At 37.3% G+C, this 26,460-nt stretch overlaps 1 protein-coding gene and 1 non-coding gene across 8 annotated transcripts in view; both read left to right on the top strand.

Annotated features, from left to right (window-relative positions):
* Nucleotides 1–26,460, top strand: part of LOC129511462 (E3 SUMO-protein ligase RanBP2) — a 91,317-nt gene that overhangs the window by 15,699 nt on the left and 49,158 nt on the right. For 4 of the 7 annotated variants that reach the window (XM_055328173.1, XM_055328178.1, XM_055328175.1 and 1 more), the window contains exons 2-4: nt 20,261–20,328; nt 21,847–21,958; nt 22,460–22,612. In XM_055328173.1, the coding sequence (XP_055184148.1) occupies nt 20,261–20,328; nt 21,847–21,958; nt 22,460–22,612 (333 nt within the window). The remainder of the gene's footprint in view (nt 1–20,260; nt 20,329–21,846; nt 21,959–22,459; nt 22,613–26,460) is intronic. The other 3 variants (XM_055328174.1, XM_055328176.1, XM_055328180.1) reach the window with 1 other exon arrangement.
* LOC129512234 (small nucleolar RNA SNORA42/SNORA80 family) lies at nt 8,282–8,418 on the top strand. Its single transcript, XR_008664977.1, has one exon. It is a non-coding gene; the product is annotated as a small nucleolar RNA SNORA42/SNORA80 family (small nucleolar RNA).

The following is a 26,460-nucleotide window of genomic DNA, read 5'->3' as shown; positions in this document are numbered from 1 at the left end:
GGAGGGAGAAGCAGGTTCCACGCAGGGAGCCCGATGCGGGACTCGATCCCGGGTCTCCAGGATCATGCCCCGGGCTGCAGGCGGCCCTAAACCTCTGCGCCACTGGGGCTGCCCTATTTTCTTTCTTTTTAAATTGTAGCTATCCTTATCAACTTGAAGTGGTTTTTATTATGGTTTTTATTGTTGTTTTCCTTTTTTTTTTAATAAAAAAAAGATTTTATTTATTCATTAGAGACACAGGGAGAGAGAGAGAGAGAGAGGCAGAGACACAGGCAGAGGGAGAAGCAGGCTCCATGCAGGGAGCCTGAGGGTGGGACTGGATCCCAGGTTTCCAGGATCGGGCCCTGGGCTAAAGGCGGCATTAACCGCTGAGCCACCGGGGCTGCCCTATTGGTGTTTTCCTGAACTTTAGTATTGTTGAGCATCTTTTTCTGGTTTATTGGTTATTTTCATATCTTCTTTAGAGAAATGTGTAGTCAAGTTCTTTGCCTTAGACTTTTATTTTTTTTTAAGATTTTATTTATTCATGGGAGACACACACACAGAGAGAAGCAGAGACACAGGCAGAGGGAGAAGCAGGCTCCACGCAAGGAGCCCGATGTGGGACTGGATCCTGGGTCTCCAGGATCACACCCTGGGCTGCAGGTGGCGCCAAACCGCTGCGCCACTGGGGCTGCCCGCCTTAGACATCCATCTATCTATCTATCTATCTATCTATCTATCTATCTATTTATCTATCCATTCATTATTTATTCATTCATTCATTCATTCATTCATTCATTCATTCATGAGAGACAAAGAAAGAGAGGCAGAGACACAGGCAATGGGAGAAGCAGGCTCCATGCAGGGAACCTGTCGCGGGACCCGATCCTGGGTCTCCAGGATCACATCCTGGACTGAAGATGGCGCCAAACCACTGAGCCACCTGGGCTGCCCCCGCCTTAGACTTTTAATGTATTTTATTTTTATTTTTATTTTTTTATGATAGTCAGAGAGAGAGAGAGAGAGAGAGGCAGAGACACAGACAGAGGGAGAAGCAGGCTCCATGCACCGGGAGCCCGACGTGGGATTCGATCCCGGGTCTCCAGGATCGCGCCCTGGGCCAAAGGCAGGCGCCAAACCGCTGCGCCACCCAGGGATCCCCCGCCAGACTTTTAATAGAATATTTGTTGAGTCGCAGAAATTAGTTACTGGATTTAATTTCAAAATATTTTTTCTCATCCTGTATGTTGTCTTTCCACTTCTTTTAAAATATCATTTGATGCACAGAAGTTTTTAATTTTGATGAATTTCATTTTATCTTTTTTGTTTTGTTTCTTATGCTTTTGGTGTCATGGCTAAGAATGCAGTACCAAATCCATCTTGGATGAAGACTTATCCCAAGGTTTTCTTCTGAAATTTTTGTAGCTTTTATATTTAAGTCATTGACACATTTTGAATTAATTTTTGCCTATGGTGGGAGTGAGGGTCCAGTTTTATTCTTTTGCATGTGGAAAATCAGTTGTGCCATCACCATCTATTATAGAGACTTTTCCCATTGAATGTTCTTTTCCCATTGAATAGACTTGCCACCCTTGCCAGATATGCATTGGCCATAGATTTATGAGTTTATTTCTGAACTCTCAGTTCTGTTCCTTTGGACTATATGTCTGTCCTTAATGTTAGTATCACCGGTTTGAATGCTTTAGCTTTGTTGTAAATTTTGAAGTTGGAAAGTGGTGAGGCCTCCAACTTTGTCAGTTTTGAGAGTGTTAGTCTGTTTGGGGATCCATGTAGTTCCATATGAATTTGAGAATTGACTTTTCCTTTTCTGCAGGAAAGGCTATTGGAATTTTTATTGGGATTCTGTTAAATCTATCTATTGTTTTGGGTAGTAGAACCATTTTGACAATATTAGGTCATTGTATCAACACACTGTTTCATTTGTTTAAGTCTTTGTTTCAGTCCTTGGTTAAATTTATCACCAGGTATTTTACTCTTTTATTTTTTTATTTTTTATTTCTTTTTTTACTCTTTTAGATGCTATTGTAAATGGAATTGCTTTCTTAATTCTTTTTTTTTTTTTTTTTTTAGTTCATTGTTGGTGAATAGAATCACAGCTGACTTTTGTGTGGCTATCTTGTACCCTGCAATGTTACTGAATCGGTTTCTTAGCACTAGTGGTATTCTTGTGGGTTCTTCAGGGTTTTCTATATACAGAATCATATCATCTGTGAAGAGAGAGAGTTTTACATCTTACTTTTGCTTCATATTTGGAAGCCTATATCTCTTCTCTAATTATTCTGACAAGAACTTCAGTGTCGAATAGAAGTGATAAAAGCCGTTGCTGATCTTAGGGGGAAAGCCTTATTAAGTTTTTTACCATGGAGTATGATGTTAGCTGTGGGCTTTTCATTTGTGGCCTTTATCATATTTGAAGATATGTTTTGGTTTTTGAGAGAATCCTTGTTTTTTGAGAGTTTTTATGAACAGATGTTGAATTTTGTGGAAAATTTTTTTTCTGGCAACAGTTGAAATGATTTTTTTCCCTAATGTATTCTTTTCTTTTCTTTTTTTTTTTTAAGATTTACTTATTTATTCATGAGAGTCACAGAGAGAGAGAGAGAGAGAGAGAGAGAGAGAGAGAGAAAGGCCGAGACACAGGCAGAGGGAGAAGCAGGCTCCACACAAGAAGCCTGATGCGGGACTCAAACCCGGAAATCCGGGATCACTCCGCTGAGCCACCTAGAAGTCCCTAATGACGTATTCTTGATTAATTTGTGTGTGTGTGTGTGTGTGTGTGTGTGTATGGAACCATCTTGCATTCGTGGGATAAATCCCAGTTGGTTACGTATTGGGCGTATAATACTTTTAATATGCTTTGGATTCATTTTGAGGAATGGTATTTTGTTGAGAACTAAATTTTTTTAGAACTATTTTTTAGAGCAGTTTAAGATTCACATCAATACTGTGCAGAAGGGACAGATACTCCCCACATACTCCCTGCCTGCACACAGGCTTGGCCTCATCCATTATCAACATTCTCCACTGGAGTGGTGTATTTGTTACAGTTAAACCTCTTTGGGGGATCCCTGGGTGGCGCAGCGGTTTGGCGCCTGCCTTTGGCCCAGGGCGCGATCCTGGAGACCCGGGATCGAATCCCACGTCGGGCTCCCGGTGCATGGAGCCTGCTTCTCCCTCTGTGTCTCTGCCTCTCTCTCTCTCTCTGTGACTATCATAAATAAGTAAAAATTAAAAAAAAAATACATTTAAACCTCTTTGGACACATTATCACCCAAAGTCCATAGTTTACCTTAGGGTTCAGTCATGGTGTTGTATAACCTATTGGTTTTGACAAAGATATACTGATATGTGTCTACCATTACTGTGTCACACAGAGTAGTTTTATTACACTAAAAGTCCTCTGTGCTCTGCCTATTCATCCTTCCCCCAGTCCCTGGCAACCACTAATCTTTTTAGTGTTCCCTTAGTTTCTCCTTTTCCAGAATATCATATAGTTGGAATCATACACTATGTAGCCTTTTCAGATTGGCTTTTTCATTCAGTAATGTGCACCGGTCTCCTCCATGTCTCTTCATGACTTGATAGCTCATTTATTTTAAAGTACTGAACAATATTAATATTCTTTTGTCTGCATGTAGCCCAGTTTATCCATTTACCTACTGAAGAACATTTTGGTGGTTTTAAAGATTCAACTTAAAACATTTTGTGGGAGGTTTTTGGGTGGATCTAAGTTCTCAACTCCTCTGAGTAAATATGAAGGAGCACTGTTACTGGATCTCATGATAAGTGTATGTTTAGTTTTGTAAGAAACTGCCATACAGTCTTCTACAGTGTCTACCATTTTGCATATCTGCCAGGAATAAATGAGATTTTCCATAGTAGCACAACCTTGCCAGCATTTCCTGTAGCGGCACAACCTTCTTAGCATTTGGTGTTGGAAGTGCTCTGGATATTGACTATTCTGATAAATGTAATGGTATCTCAGTTTAATTTGGAATTAAACAAATTGATGTGGATCTTTTTATATATTTTCTGGTTTTATATATTTTTTGGAGATGTGTTTAGATCATTAATTCATTTTTAAATCATATTTTCTTGGGATCCCTGGGTGGAGCAGCGGTTTGGCGCCTGCCTTTGGCCCAGGGCGTGATCCTGGAGACCCCGGATCGAATCCCACGTCGGGCTCCCGGTGCATGGAGCCTGCTTCTCCCTCTGCCTATGTCTCTGCCTCTCTCTCTCTCTCTGTGTGTGACTATCGTAAATAAATAAAAATTAAAAAAAAAATAAATCATATTTTCTTTTTTTTTTTAACAGTCAAATTCTTTATTACACAACAGAAGCGGGGAAGAAGTTTCTGGATATAAAAAATGAAAGCTGGGATCCCTGGGTGGCTCAGTGGTTTAGTGCCTGCCTTCAGCCCAGGGTGTGATCCTGGAGTCCCAGGATCGAGTCCCGTATCGGACTCATTGCATGGAGCCTGCTTCTCCCTCTGCCTGTGTCTCTGCTTCTCTCCCTCTCTCTGTGTCTCTCATGAATAAATAAAAATCTTAAAAAAAAAAAAAAAAAAGAAAGCTTCAGGAGGCCATAAGTAAGAGACAGCTCCAGCGTTATACAAAGACACACATACACATCATAGGACCATCATGGCCTCCCTCACCATCACTCTTCCACTCACTCTCTGCCATCCAGTCTCACAGTCTCACACAGGCTCCACACAGTCAGGACTCCTGCAACCCACACACTTGCTGCTTCTAAAGATTCTGCCCTTTTGTCCGTCCCTCTCCATCTTCCATAGTCTCCTGCACCACTCCTCTTCTCAGCATACCAATTTCTTGGTCTTCCTGAGAACAGGTCAGACTCGTCCTGAGAATGACAGAGAAGGGGACCTAGGGTTGGGGAATCCTTGATTCAGTCATGCTGCTCCCCAGGAGATGTGGAGCCCAGGACATGTTGGGATTGAGGAGATAGGAGGTGGTGCTAGAGGCGGAGGAGTGAGTGGAGGCAGGTTCTGTGGAGGAGGAACCTAGCTACCAGATTGTTTTTTTATTATTAGTGTATTTTGGAAAACAGTCCTCCCCAGATGTTTCTATTTCAAATAATTTTTTCCACTATGTAGCTTGTCTTCATTCTCAGTGTCTTTTGCAAAACAATTTTTTTAGAACAGAAATTTTTAATTTTAATGACATACAGTATATCAGTTCTTTCATGGATAGTGCCTTTGGTGTTGTATATGAAGAGCCATCATCAAATGTTGAGGTCATTTAGATTTTCTCCTGTTATCTTCCAGAAGTTTTACAGTTTTATATTTACATTTAAGTCTGTGATCTATTTTGAGTTAAATTTTGTGAAGGGTATAAGGTCTGTGTCTAGATTATTATGGTTACTGTGGTTGCATTTGGATATTAGTTCCAACACCCTTTGTTGAAAGACTGTTTTCCCTCCACTAAATTGCTTTTGTCAGAAATCACTTGACTATATGGGTGTATTTCTGAGCTGTCTATTCTGTCCCATTTTACTGTTTATAATTTTGCTAATATACACTCTTTTTTGAGAAGTCTATGCCTTTATTGGCTGAACAGCCTACTAGAGAGAGATGAAGTGGGTGGAGTGGGAGGCCCCAATACCAGGTCTGCTGTGCTTCACAGGCTTGTAGGTAATAGAGAACTCGCCCAGATAGTGGCCAATCATCTCGGGCTTGATTTCTTAGTTGAAGGTCTTGGCATTGTAGACACCCACCATCTCAGCACGATGATTGTGTTCTACAGGTGGGTCTTAACCACCTTGGGCTTTTCTGTCAGGGAGCCTCCTTCTTGGCCTTGTGCAGGCACTTCAGCAGTGAGTGCTATTTCCTCCACAAACCCTGGTTTATAGCCTCCACAGCTGCCAGGCTCTGTACAGCTGCATCGACTGCTCCTAGGGCATGTCCAGCAGGTGGTTGTCTCTGCCGCGGTAGGTGAAAGGTGGGAAAGGTGAGCTACTGCTTCTCCACTTCTGCCATCTTGTCAGCTTCTTGGGGAGGGACCAGCTAATACCGCACTGTCTTGGTTACTCTAGCTTTATAGTAAGTATTGAAGTCAGGTACTGTCAGTCCTTCCAATTTTTTTCTCCTTTAGTATTGTGCAACTCTGGGTTTTCTGTCTTTCTGTATAAACTTTAGAATCACTCTGTTGATATCCACAAAATAACTTGCTAGATTTTGATGGAATTGCTTGAATCTATAGATATAGTTGGGAAAAACTGACATATTGTCAAGATCAGATCTTCCTATCCATGAGCATAGAATGTTTCCAGTTATTTAGTTCTTTGATTTCTTGCATCAGAGTTTTGAAGTTATCCTCTTATAGGTCTTACACATATTTTGTTAGATTTTGAACTACAGTTGACCCATGAACAACAAACTGCATGTGTCCACTTAATATGTGAATTTTTTTGATACAGTATAGTATTGTAAATGTATTTCCTCTTTATTATTATTTTTTCTTTATGATTTTAATTTTTCTCTCTACTTTTTTTTGTAAGAATGCAACGTATAATATCACCTGCAGAATATGTGTTAATTGCCTGCTTATGTTATTGGTAAGGCTTTTAGTCAGTAGCAGGCTATTAGTAGTTAAGATTTAGGGGAGTCAAAAGTTATATATGGGTTTTCAATTGGGCTGAATGTTGATACCCACGTTGTTCAAGGATCAACTGTATTTTCATTTTGGGAGGTGCTAATATAAATGGTATTGTGAATATGAACTTATATTTCAAATTTCTCTTGTTCATTGCTGGTATATAGGAAAGTGACTTTTTATTACTATTGTGTCTTTCAAACTTCCTTATTTTCAGGAATATTTTCATCATTTGTTTTGGATTTTCTACATGGACAGTTTTGTCTGCAAATATACTTTTATTTGTTCCTTTCCAACTTGTGTATCTTTTCTTGTGTGATTGTATTAGCTAGGACTTCCACTATGATGGTGTAAAGGAGTGGTGAGAGAGAGGACATCCTTGCTTTGTTCTGATCTCAATGAGAAAACTTTTGAGTTTCTTACCATTAAGTATAATGTTAGTTTTTGTAGATTTTCTTTATTGAAGAATTTGCTTTTATTCCTGATATACCGAGAGTTTTTTTTTAAATCATGAATGGGTATTTAGTTTTGTCAAATGTTTTTTCTACATGTATTGATGTGATCATGAAATTTCTTTTTTCCATTTAACTTGTTGATGTGATGGATTATGTTAATTGATTTTGAAAGCCCAACCAACCTTGAGTACCTGAGATAAATCATGGGTCATGGTATATGATTCTTTGTATACATTGTTGGATTAGGTTTGCTAATATTCTGTTAGGATTTTTGTAAGTATGTTTTTTGAGTGATACCAGTCTGTAGTTTCCTTGTAATGTTTTTGTCTAGTTTTGGTATAAGGTAATACCGTTCTCATTGGATGAATTAATTATTTTCTTTGTTTTTATCTTCTGAAAGATTGTAGAGAATTGGTGTAATTTCTTTCTTATTAAATGTTCAGTAGACTTCACCAGTGAACCTGGTGCTTTTTGTTTTAGAAGATTATTATTTATGCAATTTCTTTAATAGATACAGGTTTATTTAGGTAATCTATTTCTTGTCTGAGTTTTGTCAGATTGTGTCTTTTAAAAAAATGGTGCATTTCATCTAGGCTATCAAATTTGTGGGCGTTGAATTAATAGTCTTATTATCCCTTTTGTCATGGGATCTGTAGTGATGCTCTTTTTTTATTTTTTTATTTTTTATATTTTGATGCTCTTTTTTTAAATTAAAAAAATTTTTTAAAGGTTTTATTTTTTCATGAGACACACACACACACACACACAGAGAGAGAGAGAGAGAGAAAGAGAGAAAGAGAGTCAGAGACACAGGCAGAGGGAGAAGCAGGCTCCATGCAGGGACTCGATTCCGGGACTCCAGGATCATGCCCTGGGCTGAAGGCAGGCACTAAACTGCTGAGCCACCCAGGGATCCCCCGTGATGCCCTTTTTAATGTCTGATATTAGTAATTTGTGTTCCCTGTCTTTTTTCTTATTACCCTCATGGCATGTTATTGGTTTTGTTGGTATTTTCAAAAAAAAAAAAAAATCAGCCATTAGTTTTATATATCTTATGTATTTTATATTTTTCTGCTTTAATATTTACTTTCTTTTTTGCCTCTTTTGGGTTTAATTTGCTTTTTTATAGTTTCCTAAGGTGAAGGCTTAGATAACTAATTTTAGATCTTTTCTAATACATGCATTCATTGCTATAAATTTATCTCTACTGTACGGTAATGTATTGATGGCAGGCTCTTCTCTGTGGGTCTCTCATAGTATACCTGTGCCAGAGGAGCATGCAGCCCTGAACCATTGCCCAGCTTCCTCACTGGTGCACTGTGAGCACCAAAGGGGGCTGTATACTGTTAAATTTTTTGTGTCTATGTGCCTAAGCAATGTTTTTGCTGTATTCCAAAAATTTTGGTAAGTATATTTCTTTTTTCTTTACTTCAAAATATTAAAAAATTTCTCTTGCTATCTTCTTTGAGTCATGTATTATTTGGTAGTTTATTGCTTAATTTCTTAGTATTTTAAGATTATTCAGTTATCTTTGTTACTCCTTTGTTACTCTTTTGTTACTCCTTTGTAGTTTGAAAACATAAAGGATTTCTGTTCTTTTAAATTTGGTCAGGTGTGTTTCATGGCCCATAATATGGTCTATTTTGGTGAATGTTTGATGTAAGCTTGAGAAGAATGTGTTTTCCGTTGTTGGATGAAGTAGACTAGAGATGTTGATTATGTCCAGTTGATAGATGATGAATATTTAGTTCAGCTATTGTTTTTACTGATTCTGCTTGCCTCTATTTCTGGTAGAGGGAAAGTGAAGTCTCCCAACTATATGTAAAAGTGTATTCATCTATATCTCCATGCAGTTCTGTCCGTTTTTGCCTACATACTATACTAAGTACATATCACTTTAAGGACTTCTTTGTCTTCTAGAATTGATCTCCATATCAAGCTGTAATGCTCCTCTTGATCCTGTATGACTTTCTTTGCTCTGAAGTCTTCTGTTTGAATTAGTATGTCTATTCTTGCTTTCTTTTATTTAGTGTTAGATTGGTACATCTTTTTCAGACTATTTACTTTCACTTATTTACGTATTAGTTTCAGGCATACAACATGATTTGATATTCATATAGGGAAACGGTTGCTATCTGTCTGTGTATATAGTCACAGAATTTTTTTCTTGTGTTGAGAACTTAAAAGATTTACTGTTAGTAACTTTAAAATATGCAATACAGTGTTATTAACTATATTCATTATGCTGTATATTACATCCCCTTTGACTCCCATTTATTTTGTAACTGGAAGTTTGTACCTTTTGACTCCCTTCACCCATTTTGCCCACCCTCCCAACTCTGGCAACGACCAGTCTGTTCTCTGTATCTATGATCTTGAGTCTTTTTTTTTTTTAAGATTTTATTTATTTGACAGTGAGCAAGCACAAGTGGGGGGGGGGGAGTGGGCAGGCAGAGGGAGAAGCGGTCTTATGGTGACATCAGATTGTGACCTCAACTGAAGGCAGACATTTAACCAACTGAGCCACCCAGGCGCCCTTGAGTCTTTGTTTTGTTTTTGTTTTTGTTTTTTGAGATTCCATATATGTAAGTGAAATCATACAGTATTTGCCTTTCCTGACTTACTTCACCTAGCATAATTCCCTTTGAATTCATCCACGTTATTTTAAATGGCAAGATTTTATTTTTTTTAATGGTTAGAATGAAATTCCATTGTATATATGTACCATATTTTTTTTATTTTTTCATCTGTCAGTGGAAAAAATTTTTTTTATTTTTTCATCTTGCAGTGGACACTTAGATTGTTTTCATGTCTTGGCAATTGTAAGTAATGCTACAGAGAACATGGGGATACATATATCTTTTTGAGTTAGTGTTTTCTTTCCTTCATTTTTAATCTATATATATTTTTTAAGGTTTTATTTTTTCATTAATGAGAGCACAAAGAGAAAGGCAGAGACACAGGCAGAGGGAGAAGCAGACTCCTCGCAGGAGCAGAATCAGATCACGCCCTGATTCAAAGGCAGAAGCTCAACCACTGAGCCACCCAGGCATCCTGATCTATATGGGTTTTTATATTTATTTTGGATTTCTTGTAGACAACATATAGTTGAATCTTAATTTTTAATATACTGACAGTCTTTCTATTGGTTTGATGTTTTAGTTCATATTGATATAGTTGGGTTAAGAGCTATCATATTTATTGTTGTTTTCTATTTATTGTCCTTGTACTTTGTTCCTATTTTTTGTCTTTTTCTGTCTTTTGTAGTTTTCACTTAGTATTTTCTATGACTTTTTTGCTCCTTTTTTAGCATATCCGTAGAACTTTTTTTAGTTGTTTAGTGGTTGCCTTAGAGAGTGCCTTACCAGACACATTGTCATGGATTCACAAGGAAATTCCTAGACAGAGGCACATCGCCACATGTGGGATGACCTGGCCCATGGCATCTCACCGAAGAGCAGCTAGCCCTGTGAGACAGAGAGACAGCACAGGCAGATGCAAAGCTTCCCCACAGGACCATTCGGAACGCTCAGGCCACCTTAGTGCCTGGGTGCATTTGTGACATATTCGCCCGATTTCTCCACACTTCCTCAGAAAAAAAAAAAAAATCAACATCTTTTGTAAGGCTGGTGTGCTGGTAGCAAATTCCTTCAACTTTGTGTGAGAAGATATTTCTCCATTTCTTGCAAAGAATAATTTCATGGAGTACTGAATTCTAGGTTGGTTGTTTTTCTCTCAACTTTAAATATTTCACTTCACTCTTTTCTTGCTTACATGGTTTCTGAGAAGTTCAGTGTGATTCTTAACCTTTGCATCTGTCATAGGTGAGATTTTTTTCCTTATGTTTCTTATTTTTAATAGTTTGAATATGATATGTGGTGTATTATTTATATTATGTTATTATTATTTTGTCATTTATTCTGCTTGATGTTTTCTGAGCATCCTGGATCTGAGCTTCCTGGATTTGTGGGTTTTTGTGTAATTTTAAGTTGGGGGAAATTCCTAGTAGTTATTGTTTCAGATATTTTTCCTGTTCCTTCGTCTCTTCTCATTCTTGTAGTCTGTTTCATGGATGTTACTCCTTTGATAGTTCCACAATTCTTGGATATTTTGTTTTGTTTTTTTTTTCTCTTTGCTTTTCAGTTTTGTAGATTTTTTTGAGATAGTCTGAAGCTTGCAAATTCTTACCTCAGCCATGTTCAGTTTATTCATAAGCCCATCAAAGGCTTTCTTCATTCCTATTATAATGTTTTTGATCCCTAGCTTTTTTTTTTTCTTTTTTTGTGCTTAGAATTTTTCTCTCTCTGCTTACATGGCTTATCTGTTTTACTTTATCCATTGGAGTCCTTAGTGTATTAAAAATAGTTATTTTAAGTCTCAGTCTGATAATTCCAGCATCTCTTGCATATCTGAGTCTCATTCTGATGCTTGCTCTATTTTATTTTTTTCAAGATTTATTTATTTATTTTAGAGAGAGCACGTGTGAGAGCAGGGGGAGGGAGAGAGAGGGGGATGGAAGCTTACTCCACCTAGTGTGGAGCAGGATGCAGGATTTAGGACTTAATCCAATGACCCTGGGTTCATGACCTCAGCTGAAATTAAGAGTTGCTGGGTTCATGACCTCAGCTGAAATTAAGAGTTGGATGCCTAACTGACTGAGTCGCCCAGTCACCCCTTGTCTCTTTTTAAACTTTTTTTTTTGCCTTTTAGTAAGTCTTGTCATTTTTTCCCCTTACATCTCGACATGATGTATTTGGTAGAATTTAAGTAATGTGATGGGTTTTTTATATTTCAGACTTATTTCCAACAATTGTCAATGACAGTTTAGGTTTTCCTACCCTAGCACTGTCTCCTGTGGAGGTTTCTGCTATGGTGAGGTTTGATTCTTTGTATTTGTCTACACTTTTGAGGTGCAGTTAGTGACCTACCTAACTTACCCTATGGATGTAAAAAGAGTTGTGATTTTTCTTAGTTCAACGTTTTACTTGTAGGATGGAGTGGCTACTTCTAAGCTCCTTATGTGCCAGACTGGAAGCTGGATGGATGTGTAGAGTCTGTTTTAAAGTGTTTCTCTCGGGATCCCTGGGTGGCGCAGCGGTTTGGCGCCTGCCTTTGGCCCAGGGCGCGATCCTGGAGACCCGGGATCGAGTCCCACGTCGGGCTCCCGGTGCATGGAGCCTGCTTCTCCCTCTGCCTGTGTCTCTGCCACTCTGTCTCTCTCTGTGTGACTATCATGAATAAATAAATAAAATCTTTAAAAAAAATAAAAAAAAAAAAATAAAGTGTTTCTCTCTTTTTTAATTGTGATACGACTATTTATATATATATATATATATATATATATATATATATATATATATATATATATTTAATCTAGTTAAGTCTTTTCCTACTAGCTTTTGGGTTCTAAACTAAAATACTGCATCTGAAGCTCTTTTTCGGGCATTTCATTTTATCTTTGCATTTCTAGATTGGTGCCATTGTAAATCTCAGTGCCATTGTAAATCTCAGATTTCTAACTTCACTTGGGTCTACAGCATTCTGCAGTTCATTTCCCTTTCCCTTTCCCCACCATCCATAAATTGTGGCAAAAAAATGCATATATATGCATATATATATATATATATGTATACACACATAGTTTACCATTTTAACCATTTTTTTTTAAAAAAAGATTTTATTTATTTATTCATGAGAGACACACAGAGAGGCAGTGACACAGGCAGGAGGAGAAACAGGCTCCCCACAGGGAGCCCGATATGGGACCCGATCTCGGAACCTCCAGTATCATGCCCTGGGCTGAAGGCAGGTGCTCAACCGCTGAGCCATCCAGGCGTCCCCCATTTTAACCATTTTTAAGTGTGCAGTTCATTAATTTAAGTGTACATTATTGTGCAACAAAGCTGCAGACTTTTCATCTTGCCAAACTGAAACTCTGTACCCATCGAACAACTTAACATTTTTCCCTTCCTCTAGCCTCTGGAGACTGCCATTTGACTTTGTTTCTATGAATTCACTACTTTAGATACCTCATGTAAGTGCATTCATACAGTATTTGTTTTTCTGACTGATTTACTTAGTATAATGTCAGTGTTCATCCATGTTGTAGCTTATGATAGAATTTCTTTCCTTTTTAAGGCTGAATAACATTCTGTTGTTAGTATTACATATACTACATTTTATTTATTCGTACATCCTTTGAGGGACAAGGGTTGCTTAGAACCCTTGGCTGTTGTGCATAGTGCTTTTATGAATGTGAGTATGCGGATACCTTTCCAAGACCTTGCTTTCAGTTCTTTAGGTTATATATACCCAGAATTTGGGTTGTTGAATCATATGGCATTTTTAATTTTAATTTTATGAGGGACCACCCTACTGTTTCCATAATGGTTGTACCATTTTACATTTCCACTAACAATATATGAGGGTTCCAACTTTTCCATATCACCACCAACATTTGTTACGAATTTATTTTTGTTAGAACCTTTTTTTTTTTTTTTTTCTTTTGGTTAGTAGCCATTCTAATAGGTATAAAGTGGTATCCCAGGTGATTTTGATTTCCATTTCTCTGGTGATGGTGAGCATCTTGTTATGTGCTTTTAGAACATTTGTGTATCATTTTTGGAGTAATGTCTATTATAAAGGTTTTTTTTTTTTTTGAAGACTTTATTAATGAGAGACAACCCACAGAAAGGTAGAGACATAGGAAGAGGGTGGAGAAGCAGGCTTCATGCAGAGAGCTTAATGCAGGACTCGATCCCAGGACTCTAGGATCATGCCCTGAGCCAAAGGCAGATGCTCAACTGCTGAGCTACCCAGGTGTCCCAGTTATAAAATATTTTGCTCATTTTCTAATTGGGTCGATTTTTTCTTGTTACTGAGTTGTAGGAGTTTTTTTTTTTTTAAGATTTTATTTATTCATTCATGAGAATACACAGAGAGGAGGGGAGGGGAGATGGAGAGAGGGAGAGAGGCAGAGGCAGAGACACAGGCAGAGGGAGAAGCAGGCTCCATGCAGGGAGCCTGATGTGGGACTCGATCCGGGTCTCCAGGATCACGCCCTGGGCTGAAGGCGGCACTAAACCGCTGAGCCACCCGGGCTGCCCTGTAGGAGGTTTTTTTGTTTTTAATATCCTAGATACTAATTTTTTATCAGCTATATGGTTTGCAAATATTTTTTCCCAGTCTGTAGGTTGCCTTTTTACCCTGTTGTGTCCTTTGATAAACAAAAGTTTTTAAGTTTGATGTGCTTCTTTGTGTTTGGTGTCAATTCCAAGAAATCTATTGCCAAATCAAATGTCATATAGCTTTCTCCCTATGTTTTCTATTAGGAGTTTGATAGTTTTGAATCTTAGTTTTAGGTCTTTAATTTGTTTGGAGTTAATTTTTGCAGGTGGTATAAAATAAGGGTCCAAGCTTTACACTTTTGCATGTGGATATCCAGTTTTCCCAGCACCATGTGTTGAAGACTGACTTTTCTCCACTTTGTTGTTAGCATCCTTGTCAGAAATTATGTGACCATATACATGAGCTTTATTTGTGGGCTATTTACCTGTCCTTGATTGCTACCTTTTCTTACTCCTACCTTCTCTTACTCCTTCTAGTCACTGTTTTAGAACTTCGCTGTCCACCTGAAATTCTTCACATTTACTCAACAAACTACCTTGCTTCTTTATTGGTGAACCAGACTGTTGGCAGTGAACTGCCAGGCCCTATTCATTTTTCTGTCATCTGTATATTTCCTTTTCAGGGTACCTCCCTGACAACCTTTCTTGTTCTCCTCCCTTCGCTTTCCTGAAATAAGGATTTCCCCTTTTTCTTTTGAATTCCTCTCACCAGCTGTTTTTCCATAGCCTGAAAACATATCCATGCCCTTATTTATCTTAAATAACTATCCATCTCCATGTCTTGTCATTGCCCTATTTCTTCCCTCACTTTATCAGTCATTCCTTTTGAAAATTATTTAGCAGTATTTGTTCCTTAAGAGAGGAAATAGTGTGATATGCAAGTAGGAAATTTATGTGTGTATGTATACACACAATTTTATGCTTTTTTCTGTAGTTTTAAATGAAATTTTCTTTTTTTTTTTTAAAGATTTTATTTATTCATGAGAGACACACACAGAGAGAGAGGCAGAAACAGAGGCAAAGGGAGAAGCAGGCTCCATGCAGGGAGCCCGACGTGGGACTCGATCCCAGGTCCCCAGGATCATGCCCTGGGCTGAAGATGGTGCTAAACCCCTTGAGCCACCCAGGCTGCCCTGTCCTGAAATTTTCTTAATCTTCATGTATGCTTTTATGATTTATTTATTTATTTTAAAGATTTTATTTATTTATTCATGAGAGACACATAGAGACAGAGATACAGGCAGAGAGAGAGAAGCAGGCACCACTCAGGGAGCCTGATGTGGGACTCGATCCTGGGACTCCAGGATCATGCCCTGGGCTGAAAGCAGATGCTTAACCGCTGAGCCACCCAGGCGTCCCTACTTTTATGATTTAAAATGTATCTGCTTATTTAACACTTTTTTTGGTGTGGAGTAAGAAGTGTAGTAAGAGAAAGGGACTTTAAATTAAGGTGCCATAACAGATTTATGTGGCATTGCTAAGTGACATTCTAAAGCAATGGAGAAAATATGGATTATTCAATAGATAGTGCATGAAAAAATGACATTGGTTTAATAATTTATTTTTATGTATTTATTTATTTTAAAGATTTTATTTATTCATGAAAGAGAGACAGAGACACAGGCAGAGGGAGAAGCAGGCTCTATGCAGGGAGCCCGACATGGGACTCAATCCCGGGTCTCCAGGATCAGGCCCTGGGCCGAAGCCGCTAAACCGCTGAACCACCCGGGCTGCCCAATAATTTACTTTTAAAAAGAGACTCTCGTCTATGTTATTTACCAAAAGAAGTTTCAGTTTTAAAAGTAATTTTAGAGAAACTGATATAGATGAGTATCTATGACAAATGAGAAAGATCTTTTTTAATATCTAATTTGAAAAAAAAAGTTTTTACTGCAAAAAAATTGAAGGTTTATTTCACAAATGCTTCAAACATGGATAAATGATAACTTGGGAAACCTGGAAAAAGCCCTCAGGAATGCCTGGGTGGTACAGTTGGTTGGGCATCCAACTCTTGGTTTCTACTCAGGTTATGATCTCATGGATCATGGGATCGAGCCCTACATTGGGCTCTGCATTTAGAGCATTTAGAGAGGGTCTGGAGTCGGCTTAGATTCTTCCCTCTGTCCCCTCCTCTCTGCACATGCTCTCCTCCTCTGCCCAAATAAATGGATAATTTCTTTTGTTTGTTTGTTTTAAAGCTCTCAGATATCAGTATGGTTAAGAATTCTTAAAAGTTAGCAAGACAGCCTTTTCAAAATTGGGAATGGCCATGGTATATTAGTAGAGAATTTATACTATAAATATTTCATTGTGGATATTAGAAGCCAGTCTTATCAGGAATGTCAGGTTGTCTTCGTGGTTCTTCTTTTGCTTATCAGATTAGCTATGATTGAAGAAATGGGAAAAATTAATTTTGAAGAATATATACTCTGACTTAGGCATTCAGATACTGAATGGGGAAGTGATTGCTATGAACTTTATGGAGAATTGGCAACATAGCAAACAGTTCAGGTATGTATATTCTTTGAACTATTTAGTTTCTAGGAATTTATTAGGAAATAGTGGTACACAAATTTATGTGTATGTATTTCAAGAAATAGTGAATATGTAACATCTGCCAATTAATGTTCTTGATTCCTGGTAGTGGACAAGTCATACAGGCCTTATTACCCTAATGGAAGCCTTATAGTTTTGAGGGATAGATACCTATAAAAACAAAAAACTTATGTATAAATGCAGTGAAGGAGATAAACAGGATTTTGTGAGAAATAATGAAGAAGGCATACTTTAGTCAGGAAAGACTGTGGGAGAGTGCTGTTCAGAACTGCCTGAAACACCGGTGCTGCTGTGTTGTCCTGCCTAGTTGGAATTCTGAAAGTGTTTAGTCAGAATGTCACTGATGTTAGCTTTGAATTAATTGCGCATTAGGCAAACTCACACAGGTGGTTGATGTCTCAACTGTGGTTTCTGAGCAGGATTATTATGGAGATAACCCATTATCATCAGAGTTAAACCAGTTTGTCTCATGGAGGTCTAAAACCAGTTCATGTTGGGTGAAGATCTTTTTTTTTTTTTTTTTTCTAAGTAAACCTAGCTCTATTAGTGAGTCATCAGTCCAGTGAGAGGTAAATTCTGCTACACAAAGATAGGATAAAGTGACATCAAGGGCCAAAAAGTGAGGTTTCTGAGGACCTGACTGCCAAGAGTCAGTATGGTTACTTTTCTGCTCTCTCAAAACTTAAGATCAGAAGGATTGGGGGACCCTTTTTTTCTGGGTCTGTATTCCTACTGAAAATGTAGATTTATTTATTGTTTTCACTTCTGTTTCACTGGAATTTTCTCTTTTTACTCAGCTGACCTAGAATACCCATGGTTTTTTTTTTAACGTTTTGAAGATTTTGCTTATTTATTCATGAGAGACACAGAGAGGGGCAGAGACACAGGCGGAAGAAGTAGGCTCCCTCCAGGAAGCCCGATGTGGGACTCAATCCCAGGATCCAGGGATCACAACCTGAGCTTTGCGAAGGCAGATGCTCAACCACTGAGCCACCCAGGCGTCCCTAGAATACCTGTGTTATTAACAGTTACACTGGGCCTAAGATGTCAAGGGGAAGTGAGGGGCATGATGGGGAGTGAATAGGGAATCTTCCATTTATTCTACGCTTACTGTTTCACTGTGCCAGAATAGAATCATGCTCAATAAGGGTTGTTCTGTTTTGTCAGATGATTCTCTCAAACTCATTGTCCCCTAGTTATGGTTTCACTAGGATAGTGAGCATCTTGTTAATTCATTCACAGGTGTCTCTCTGTAGATGATGAGGCATTTATTTAAGGGAACCATAGTTTCTTTTCATTGAATTTCTCACTCTGACACTGAAAGCACTGGATAGAAGTCATATAGTATCAAAATCTGCTGTGGCCTTTGTTTAAAAGATTCCTCACAGCCGCCATAGTTGGGGAGATGCATTCTGGTTTTAGTCACTGGCTAAACTACAGTATGCAGGGCCAGATGAAGTAAAGTTGGAGAGCTGGGCAGACACCATGCTAGTCTTTGGTGAGAAATTTGATATTTTCAAAGCATAATGGAAGCAGTGGAAGGATTTTATATTTTAAGTAAAGGCATAACATGGTTTGTCTTATGTTTAAAATGATATCCTTTTGGTTTATGAATTAGATGGGAGGAAAAATATACAGAGGGCAACAGGAAGGAATTAGCCTTTTCAGAAGTCCTAGAGAGAGATCATAGAGGCTTGTTGGACTTTGGTTATAGCAACAGAGATGTAAAAAATGGGTGGATTGACGAAATGTAGAAGGTAGAACTGACAGGTTTTGGTGAGGATATTTTGCACCTAAGTGTAGAGCTTAGGAAAAATGAGAGCCAAAGATACATATTTGAGAGTCAATATACGGTCAATAGTCATAGGTGAGATTCAGTATATGTCACAGAGGAGATCTCCTCAAAGAGGATTGAGGACTGACACTGGGGAAGTCAGTATGAGAAAGAGCCTGAAGAGTGACCACTAAGGTGGACGTCAAACTGGAGATTATGATTATTTTTGAAGTCATGAGAAGAGTATTTTTCAGATAAGTGTGATTTAGAGTATTTTCTGTAGGTTTGATTAAGAAGGAAAAATTGAAACATAGTAAACAGTGGGAATAAATTTTTGTAGTCCCATCTGCTGTCTAGTCTGCCCTAGTCAGTCACTTTTCACTTTATTATATATCTGATCAAATATCCCCTTAATAAGACCTTTCCTGACAACTCTTACTTTATAGAACTTCTAATACCATTGTTTGTGCCCCACTACCATTACCAGCTAAGAAAGAAGAAACACTGCCAACTAAACAGGCACAATGTTAGGATTCCTGTGACTTGTGAGATGAATACTGAGTTTAGTTTTGTTAAAATATAGTGTACTGTAAATAATTGATAGAATACTGTAAACTCTAGGACTCTTTTCTGCTCCTGTATAGGTAGCAGTTTGTCATCTCTCCTAAAATACAGGCTTCATGAGGACAGATTTTTTTGTGTGTACTACTGGTTCCCCAGTGCCTGGAACAGTGCCTTGTGAATAATAGTAGGCACAACAAACAAATCCTAAGTCTGCATTTTTTAGGAATAAAATGAATAAATGAAAACATACTGATTTGTACACTTCTTTCTTCACTTAATATATTGATTTTTTTTCTGTGTCCTTACGTAGTTTTCAAAATTAGATGTTTGATAGCTGTGTACTTTTATGTCGTGTGTATAACATTATCTGGTATGTCCCAGGAACTTAAACTTTGGAACTTAGGGAAATAAAAGAGCCAGGGTTTTGACTTGGTTTACTACTGGAGAATTCAACTTTTATTTCTGCCTTTTTAATTCTTTGAGCGTAAAATATTGATTTCTAGAGAGAACAATTACCTGGGCTAGGAAGTCCCCTGTGCCTTAATGGGTTGGAAGTACTTGTTTATTTTTCCCCATAAAGCCTTGCATTTGGCAGGAGAAAGACCTTTCTAGTCTATTTCACCTCCTCTAAGAAAGGTTTCTGTTTAGTAAAGTGAGAGAGTGGCACCATGTGGTTTTTCAGGTTTCTTGATGATATAAATTCTTAATTTCTGACATTGTCTGTCTTGCTGTTCTTAAATTTTAGTTTTATGATGAGAATTATAAAACTTGGAATGATGACTTATTTATTTATTTTAAAAAAGATTTTATTTATTTATTCATGAAAAAGAGAGAGAGAGAGAGAGAGAGAGAGAGAGAGGCAGAGACACAGGCAGAGGGAGAAGCAGGCTTCATGCAGGGAACCTGATGTGGGACTCCATCCTGGGACTCCAGGATCACGTTCTGGGCCGAAGGTAGGCGCTAAACCGCTGAGCCACCCAGGGATTCCCGGAATGATGAATGATGACTTTTAGAACATATATTTCTATAGGTAGTTTTTTCCTACCTTTTAGATGAACAAAAATCAAGTATATTAATATTAACCTTATTAAGACCGATTTTTAGTTATGTGAAAACTTTACAAAATTCAAAATATGAAAAATTAAAAGAACTCTTAATTTTTTTCAGAAGTCAATGAAAGGATTCTATTTTGCAAAGCTGTACTATGAAGTTAAAGAATATGATCTTGCTAAAAAGTAAGTATCGAACTATAAAGATACTTTAATTTTCTAAAGTCATTCCCCTCCCCTAAGATTCTTAACTTGAAATGGGTGAAAATACTATGGTTTTTTTTTTTTTTTTTTTTTTTTAAAGCAGTTCTTCCTAAGTATGTCCTGGAAATAAGGTATTATATCACTTCAGACTGATATAAAGGACTAGCCTCAATTCTGTGGAGATTAAGCCTAGAATGAGTATCTCCTGCATGCTATCACTTACTTATGCCTAAGGCAAGAAATCATTTGGCTTAAAATTAAAACACTTCTAAGGAATAAAAGAGAACCAGTTTATTTTTAATTTTTTCCTGGTTAGATACCTGGTACTTTAATTAGTTGGAAAAATACCAATGAATACAAAATTAAACTGTGATTTCTGAGCAGGACAATATCTTGTGTAAAAGATCTTTAATTGACTTAATAGGTGACACTCTTGAGGCTTTGTCTCACCTGTAAGGCCAAGAAGGTTGGTGATCTGATTTCCTGATTTGGAGTGGCTTAAAGCAGGATATTAGGCGGGAGGTTAAAGGCATTTATGGGAAGATGGAAAGAAATGCTAAGTAAGGAAAATGGTAACCCTTTTATTTAACTAGCAGCAGTGGGGCTGTCAACCTTGTTCCTTATTCATATGACCCCTTTTCCTCCAGTTTTGGTCTTTGGTTTATCTTCACATATGTATATGTTATATACATATACATATATATGCACACACAATTATATATATATACATATATATATATATATATATATTTGTAATCATTGAGCCTAGATGATGCTTATTATATGCTTAGCTGTTAACTTGATTTAAGAAATGTAAATTATCTACATTGCTAGTTTAGTAATTTTTCTTCTCTATTTTAGCTGGAACAGTACAATTATTAGATAATATTTTCTTGTTTAAAAGATCAGTAGCACAATTTAAAAAAGGTATTTGAATAGTATATCCTTGGGTCACCTAACTTGCTTATTAGTCAGTAGAGCATGCACTTCTTGATCTCTAGGTCATAAATTCAAGCCCCACATTGAGTGTAGAGATTATTAAAAAATAACAATAAAGTAAATAGTACATTGTCTTAGTTATCTGGGGAATTATGCATTAGTATTTTGCATTATGATACTTTAAGAATATTTACTATAATCTTTTTCTAATTCCTATGTAAAATTCTTTAGTAATTTGCCAAAATGTAATTAGGAAGAAAAGGCAATTTATGCAATAATTTTTTTATATGTGGGTAGCATTGGAAAAAACTTTTGGTAAATGTAGTATTTAATGGTAAAATAAGTATATTGTCAATATTTTACATATGTTTGTATTTAATCATTCTTTTTATGGATACTTTTGCATTGTCTGCATATTCTAGTTTAAATAGTGGTAGTCAATAATTAGAATAACTGAATTAGTTTAGTGGTTGCTTTAGTTTAAGATGTGCTCTTCGGGTTAGAATTAAATACAGTTCTGAGTGATAATTTAAATATTATTTTTGTATTATTTTTAAACAGATACATCTCTGCATATATTAATGTGCAAGAAAGAGATCCCAAAGCTCACAGATTTCTTGGACTTCTTCATGAAGCAGAGGAAAATATAGACAAAGCTGTGGAGTGTTACAAGGTAAATTATTTAAGTTTAAAATACAGCCCTTTGCAGCCACATGCATGATGCCCAGAGTAATTTGTATAATAAATAAATCAAATGTATTTTATGGATGTCATGAAAATAAGCATTGGTCATAGTGCTATTAAGTAATACAGATTAGAATAGATCTTAAATTATTTGGCCCAAAGCACACTGTAATTTAATCATTAACTTAGCACTTGTAAAAGAAGATTAACATCTATAAATTCTAAGTCTAATATGGTTCAAGATGCTGTTCTTGTAAGTGTGGTTTTCTTTCTTTTTTGGGGGCACTTACCCAATAAAAACATAATTTTTATTTAATTCATGTGGAAAAAAATTCCAAGACACTTTAAGTTTGATTTTAAACAACTTTGAAATAACGTATTGCCATTTAGAAAAGTTTTTAATGTGGGCAGTGATAAATTTTTGACTTTTATATATTTGAGTGTAGGTACTCGATGAATTCTAATTTATTTTTTTCTTTTTTGGTGTCAGCGTTCAGTGGAATTAAACCCAACACAAAAAGATCTTGTGTTGAAGATTGCAGAATTGCTTTGTAAAAATGATGTTACTGATGGAAGAGCAAAATATTGGGTTGAAAGAGCAGCTAAACTTTTCCCAGGAAGTCCTGCAATTTATAAACTAAAGGTAAAGACAGAACAAAACAGTAAACACGGGAAAACTTAAGACACAACCATTTCTAATATTGGGAGTTTAAAAGACATTTCAGTAGCAAACTGAAGTTGAGGGTTGGTGGGAAATGTGTGAAGGTGTGTGAGAGTTGGTGGGAGATGGGTGAAGGTAGTCAAAAGGTACAAACTTTTGCACTTTGTGTATAAAATATATTCTGGGGATATGATGTATAGCATAGTGACTAATGTTACACATACTCTGTTGTATATTTGAAAGTTGTGAAGAGAATAAGTAGATTTTATAAGTTCTCATTACAAGAAAAAATAACTTGTTTTAAAGATTTTATTTGTTTGAGACAGAGAATGAGCATGAGCTGGAGGGAGGAGACAGAGGTAGAGGGACAAACAGACTCCTTGCTGAGCAGAGAGTTGAATGCTGGGCTCCATCCCAGGAGCCTGGGATCATGACCTTAGCTGAAGGCAGACGTTTAACTGATTGGGTTGCTCAGGCGCCCAAAGAAAAAATAAATTTAGAACCATATGAAGTGATGGATGTTAAACTTACTGTGGAAATTATGTCTCTATATACGTGTCAAATTGTTATGTTGTATATCTTAAACTAAGACAATGTTGGGATGCCTGGGTAGCTCAGCGGTTGAGCATCTGCCTTTGGCTCACGGGGTGATCCCAGAGTCTCGAGATCGAGTCTCTCATTGGGTTCCCTGCATGGAGCCTGCTTCTCCCTCTGTCTGGGTCTCTGCCTCTCTCTCTGTGTGTGTCTTCCATGAATAAATAAAATCTTTAAAAATAAAAAAATCTTTGGGATGCCTGGGTGGCTCAGCGGTTAAGCCTCTGCCTTCAGCTCAGGGCGTGATCCTGAAGTTGCGGGATTGAGTCCCACATCAGGCTCCCTGCATGGAGCTTGCTTATCCCTCTGCCTGTGTCTCTGCCTCTCTCTGTGTGTGTCTCATGAATAAATAAAATCTTAAAAAAAAAAAAAGTAAAAATAATAAAATAAAATCTTTAAGGAAAAATTATATGCATATTTTCAACTGCACAGGGGGTTCATGGCCCCTGGCCCCAACATCATTCAAGGGTCAACTACACACTTAAAATTGTTTAGCTAGCAAATTTGTTTTTTTTTATTGGTACTAAAGCCTTTAGTGTAATAAACCAAATATATTTACAATTTATACAAACGTTTAACCTTCAACAAAAATACAAAAAAACATTTCACAAGATGCAAAACCAGGAAACAAGTTCACTGGAGACACCACTGCTCTACCAAGCACAGAATGTGAGGGGAACTGCAAGGAACAGAAAGGTAATCTAGGCAGATCACACAGAAAGGAAAGAACAGGCTCTGCCTACAGCCCTTGGCCCCTCTGTCCACTCTGCCTCAGTGTCCGTTTGGTCTAGGTAGATCGGTGACCTTCAGTTGATGGGACTCGTTGCCTCCTCTTTGTAGACTCAAAATAGTTTTGTGTCAAGGTTTGGAAACAGGTTTTCATGGTGGTTTTTTGTTTTTTTTTCCTTTTAAAGTTACAACTTTTCTATTTCTACAAATTCAAAACATTTTGGCCTGATTCAACTATAAACGTTAAACCACATGTTTTCAGTAGATGACTTCATAGACTGTAGCCTTCTTGTCTGCTGAGCCAGTGACTATGTACTTATCATCCACTGAGATGTCACAGCTAAGCACAGATGAGCACAGAGAGGGAGGTGCCTGACATGGGACTCGATCCCGGGACTCCAGGGTGGGCTGAAGGTGGCACTACACCGCTGAGCCACCTAGGCTGCCCAGATTTTATTTTTTTAAAGTAATATCTGCACTCAATATGGGGCTCAAACAACCCCAAGATCAGGAGTCACATGCTCTCCTGACTGAGCCAGCCAGGAGCCTCTGCTTATAAGTTTTGACTCCCCAAAAACTTTAATAGTCTACTCTTGATTAAAAATTTTACTGATGACATAAACAGTTATTTTAACACTTGTTTTGTGTATTGTATGTATTATATACTGTATTCCTACTCTTAAAATAAGAGAACAGGAAATGTTAAAAATCATGAGGGAGAGAAAATATATTTAGAGTATTATACTGTATTTGTTGGAAAAAGAATTCACATATAAGCAGAACTGTGCATTTCAAACATTTGTTCAAGAGTCAATTGTATATTGTTTTTAACAGCTCCCCACCCCCATTATACATATCTTGGGTAGAATTTATTTTAGATTTTATTTATTTGAGATAGACTGAGCAAACATAGTGGGGGTTGAAGGAAGAGGGACAAGCACACTCGCTGCTGAGTGCAGAACCTGACATAGGGCTTGATCCCAGGGCCCTGAGATCATGACCTCAGCTGAGGTCAGACATTTAACCCAATGAGCTACCCAGCGCCCCAGTAGAATTTATTTTGAAATAATTATATTTTTCATAAGAAGTGGCAAAGATTGTACAAGGAGATTCTGTGAATATGTAATGTATAGTTCAATATCAAAATCAGGAATGATATTGGTATAATATGTGTGGATAGTTTTTTCATTTTATCACATGTGTAGATAGGTATAAACCACCACTGCAGTTAAAAGTACACAACTGTTACATCATCACAAACCTCTCCCTCATGCTATCCCTTTTATTTTTTTTATTTTTTTAAAAGATTTTATTTACTTATTCATGAGAGACAGAGACACAGACATAGACACAGGCAGAGGAAGAAGCAAAGCTCCATGCCCAGAGCCCAACGTGGGACTCAATCGTTGGTCTCCAGGATCATGCCCTGGGCTGAAGGCAGCACTAAACTGCTGAGCCACCAAGGCTGCCCTGCTATCCCTTTTATAGTTCTATCCACCCCCTTCTTGTCATCCTCTGGCAACTGCTGATTTGTTCTCCATATTCATAATTTTGTAATTTCAAAATGTTATGTAAGTGGAATCATGCATTATGTGGCCTTTTGAAGTTTTTTTTTAATTCAACATAATGCCCTTGAGATCAATCCAAGTTGGGTGTATTAGTAGTTTGTTCCCTTTTATTGCTGAGTAGTATTTTTGTGTATGGATGTATTCCACAGTTTAACCATTTACTTTTGGTGGACATTTTAGTTGTTCCCAGTTTTTGGCTATTAGAAATCTCATATGAATAAATGTGCACAGATTTTAAAATCTAAAGTATTTTTAAAAACCCTAGAGATAAATACTAGTAATAACATCAAGTTTTCTTCTTTCCATAATAAACAGTTGGGTTTTATTTTTTTTAAAGATTTTATTTATTCATGAGGGATACACACACACACACACAGAGGGTCAGAGACACAGTCAGAGGCAGAGGGACAAGCAGGCTCCATTCAGGGAGCCCGATGTGGGACTCGATCCCTGGACTCCTGGATCATGCCCTGGGCTGAAGGCAGGCGCTAAACCACCGAGCCACCCAGGGATCCCATCAATTGGATTTTAAATATTAATCTATAATGTCGGGTCTAAGTGTAGATTTCTTTACCTTGTCTTTGTGTTAGCCTCAAACATAAATTGGATTGTCAAAGCCAATAAGGAAATTATTTGATGACAATGACATTAAGGAATATAGATAGATAGATAAAGATAGATAGAAGTTTATTTTTCTTGTATTGTAAAATGCTTCTTCTGAAAGATGTTGATTTTCTTTAGTAAATTTGGAGACACTGGTCTCTAGGGGTACCTGGCTGGCTCATTCAGAGGAACGTGAACTCTTGTTCTCAAGGTGGTGAGTTTGAGCCCCATGTTGGGTGTAGAGATGACTTAAATAAGTAATTACACTTAAAAAAATACACTGTTGTCTAAAGTTAAACCTCCTTACATTTGATTTTTTTCTTCCATTTTTTGAAA

Source organism: Nyctereutes procyonoides, unplaced genomic scaffold (genome assembly GCF_905146905.1).
Source record: "Nyctereutes procyonoides isolate TBG_1078 unplaced genomic scaffold, NYPRO_anot_genome, whole genome shotgun sequence".
In the NCBI taxonomy this organism is placed as follows: domain Eukaryota; kingdom Metazoa; phylum Chordata; class Mammalia; order Carnivora; family Canidae; genus Nyctereutes; species Nyctereutes procyonoides.
Note: the sequence above shows the minus strand (reverse complement) of the source record. Positions and strands in the feature narration are given on the sequence as shown.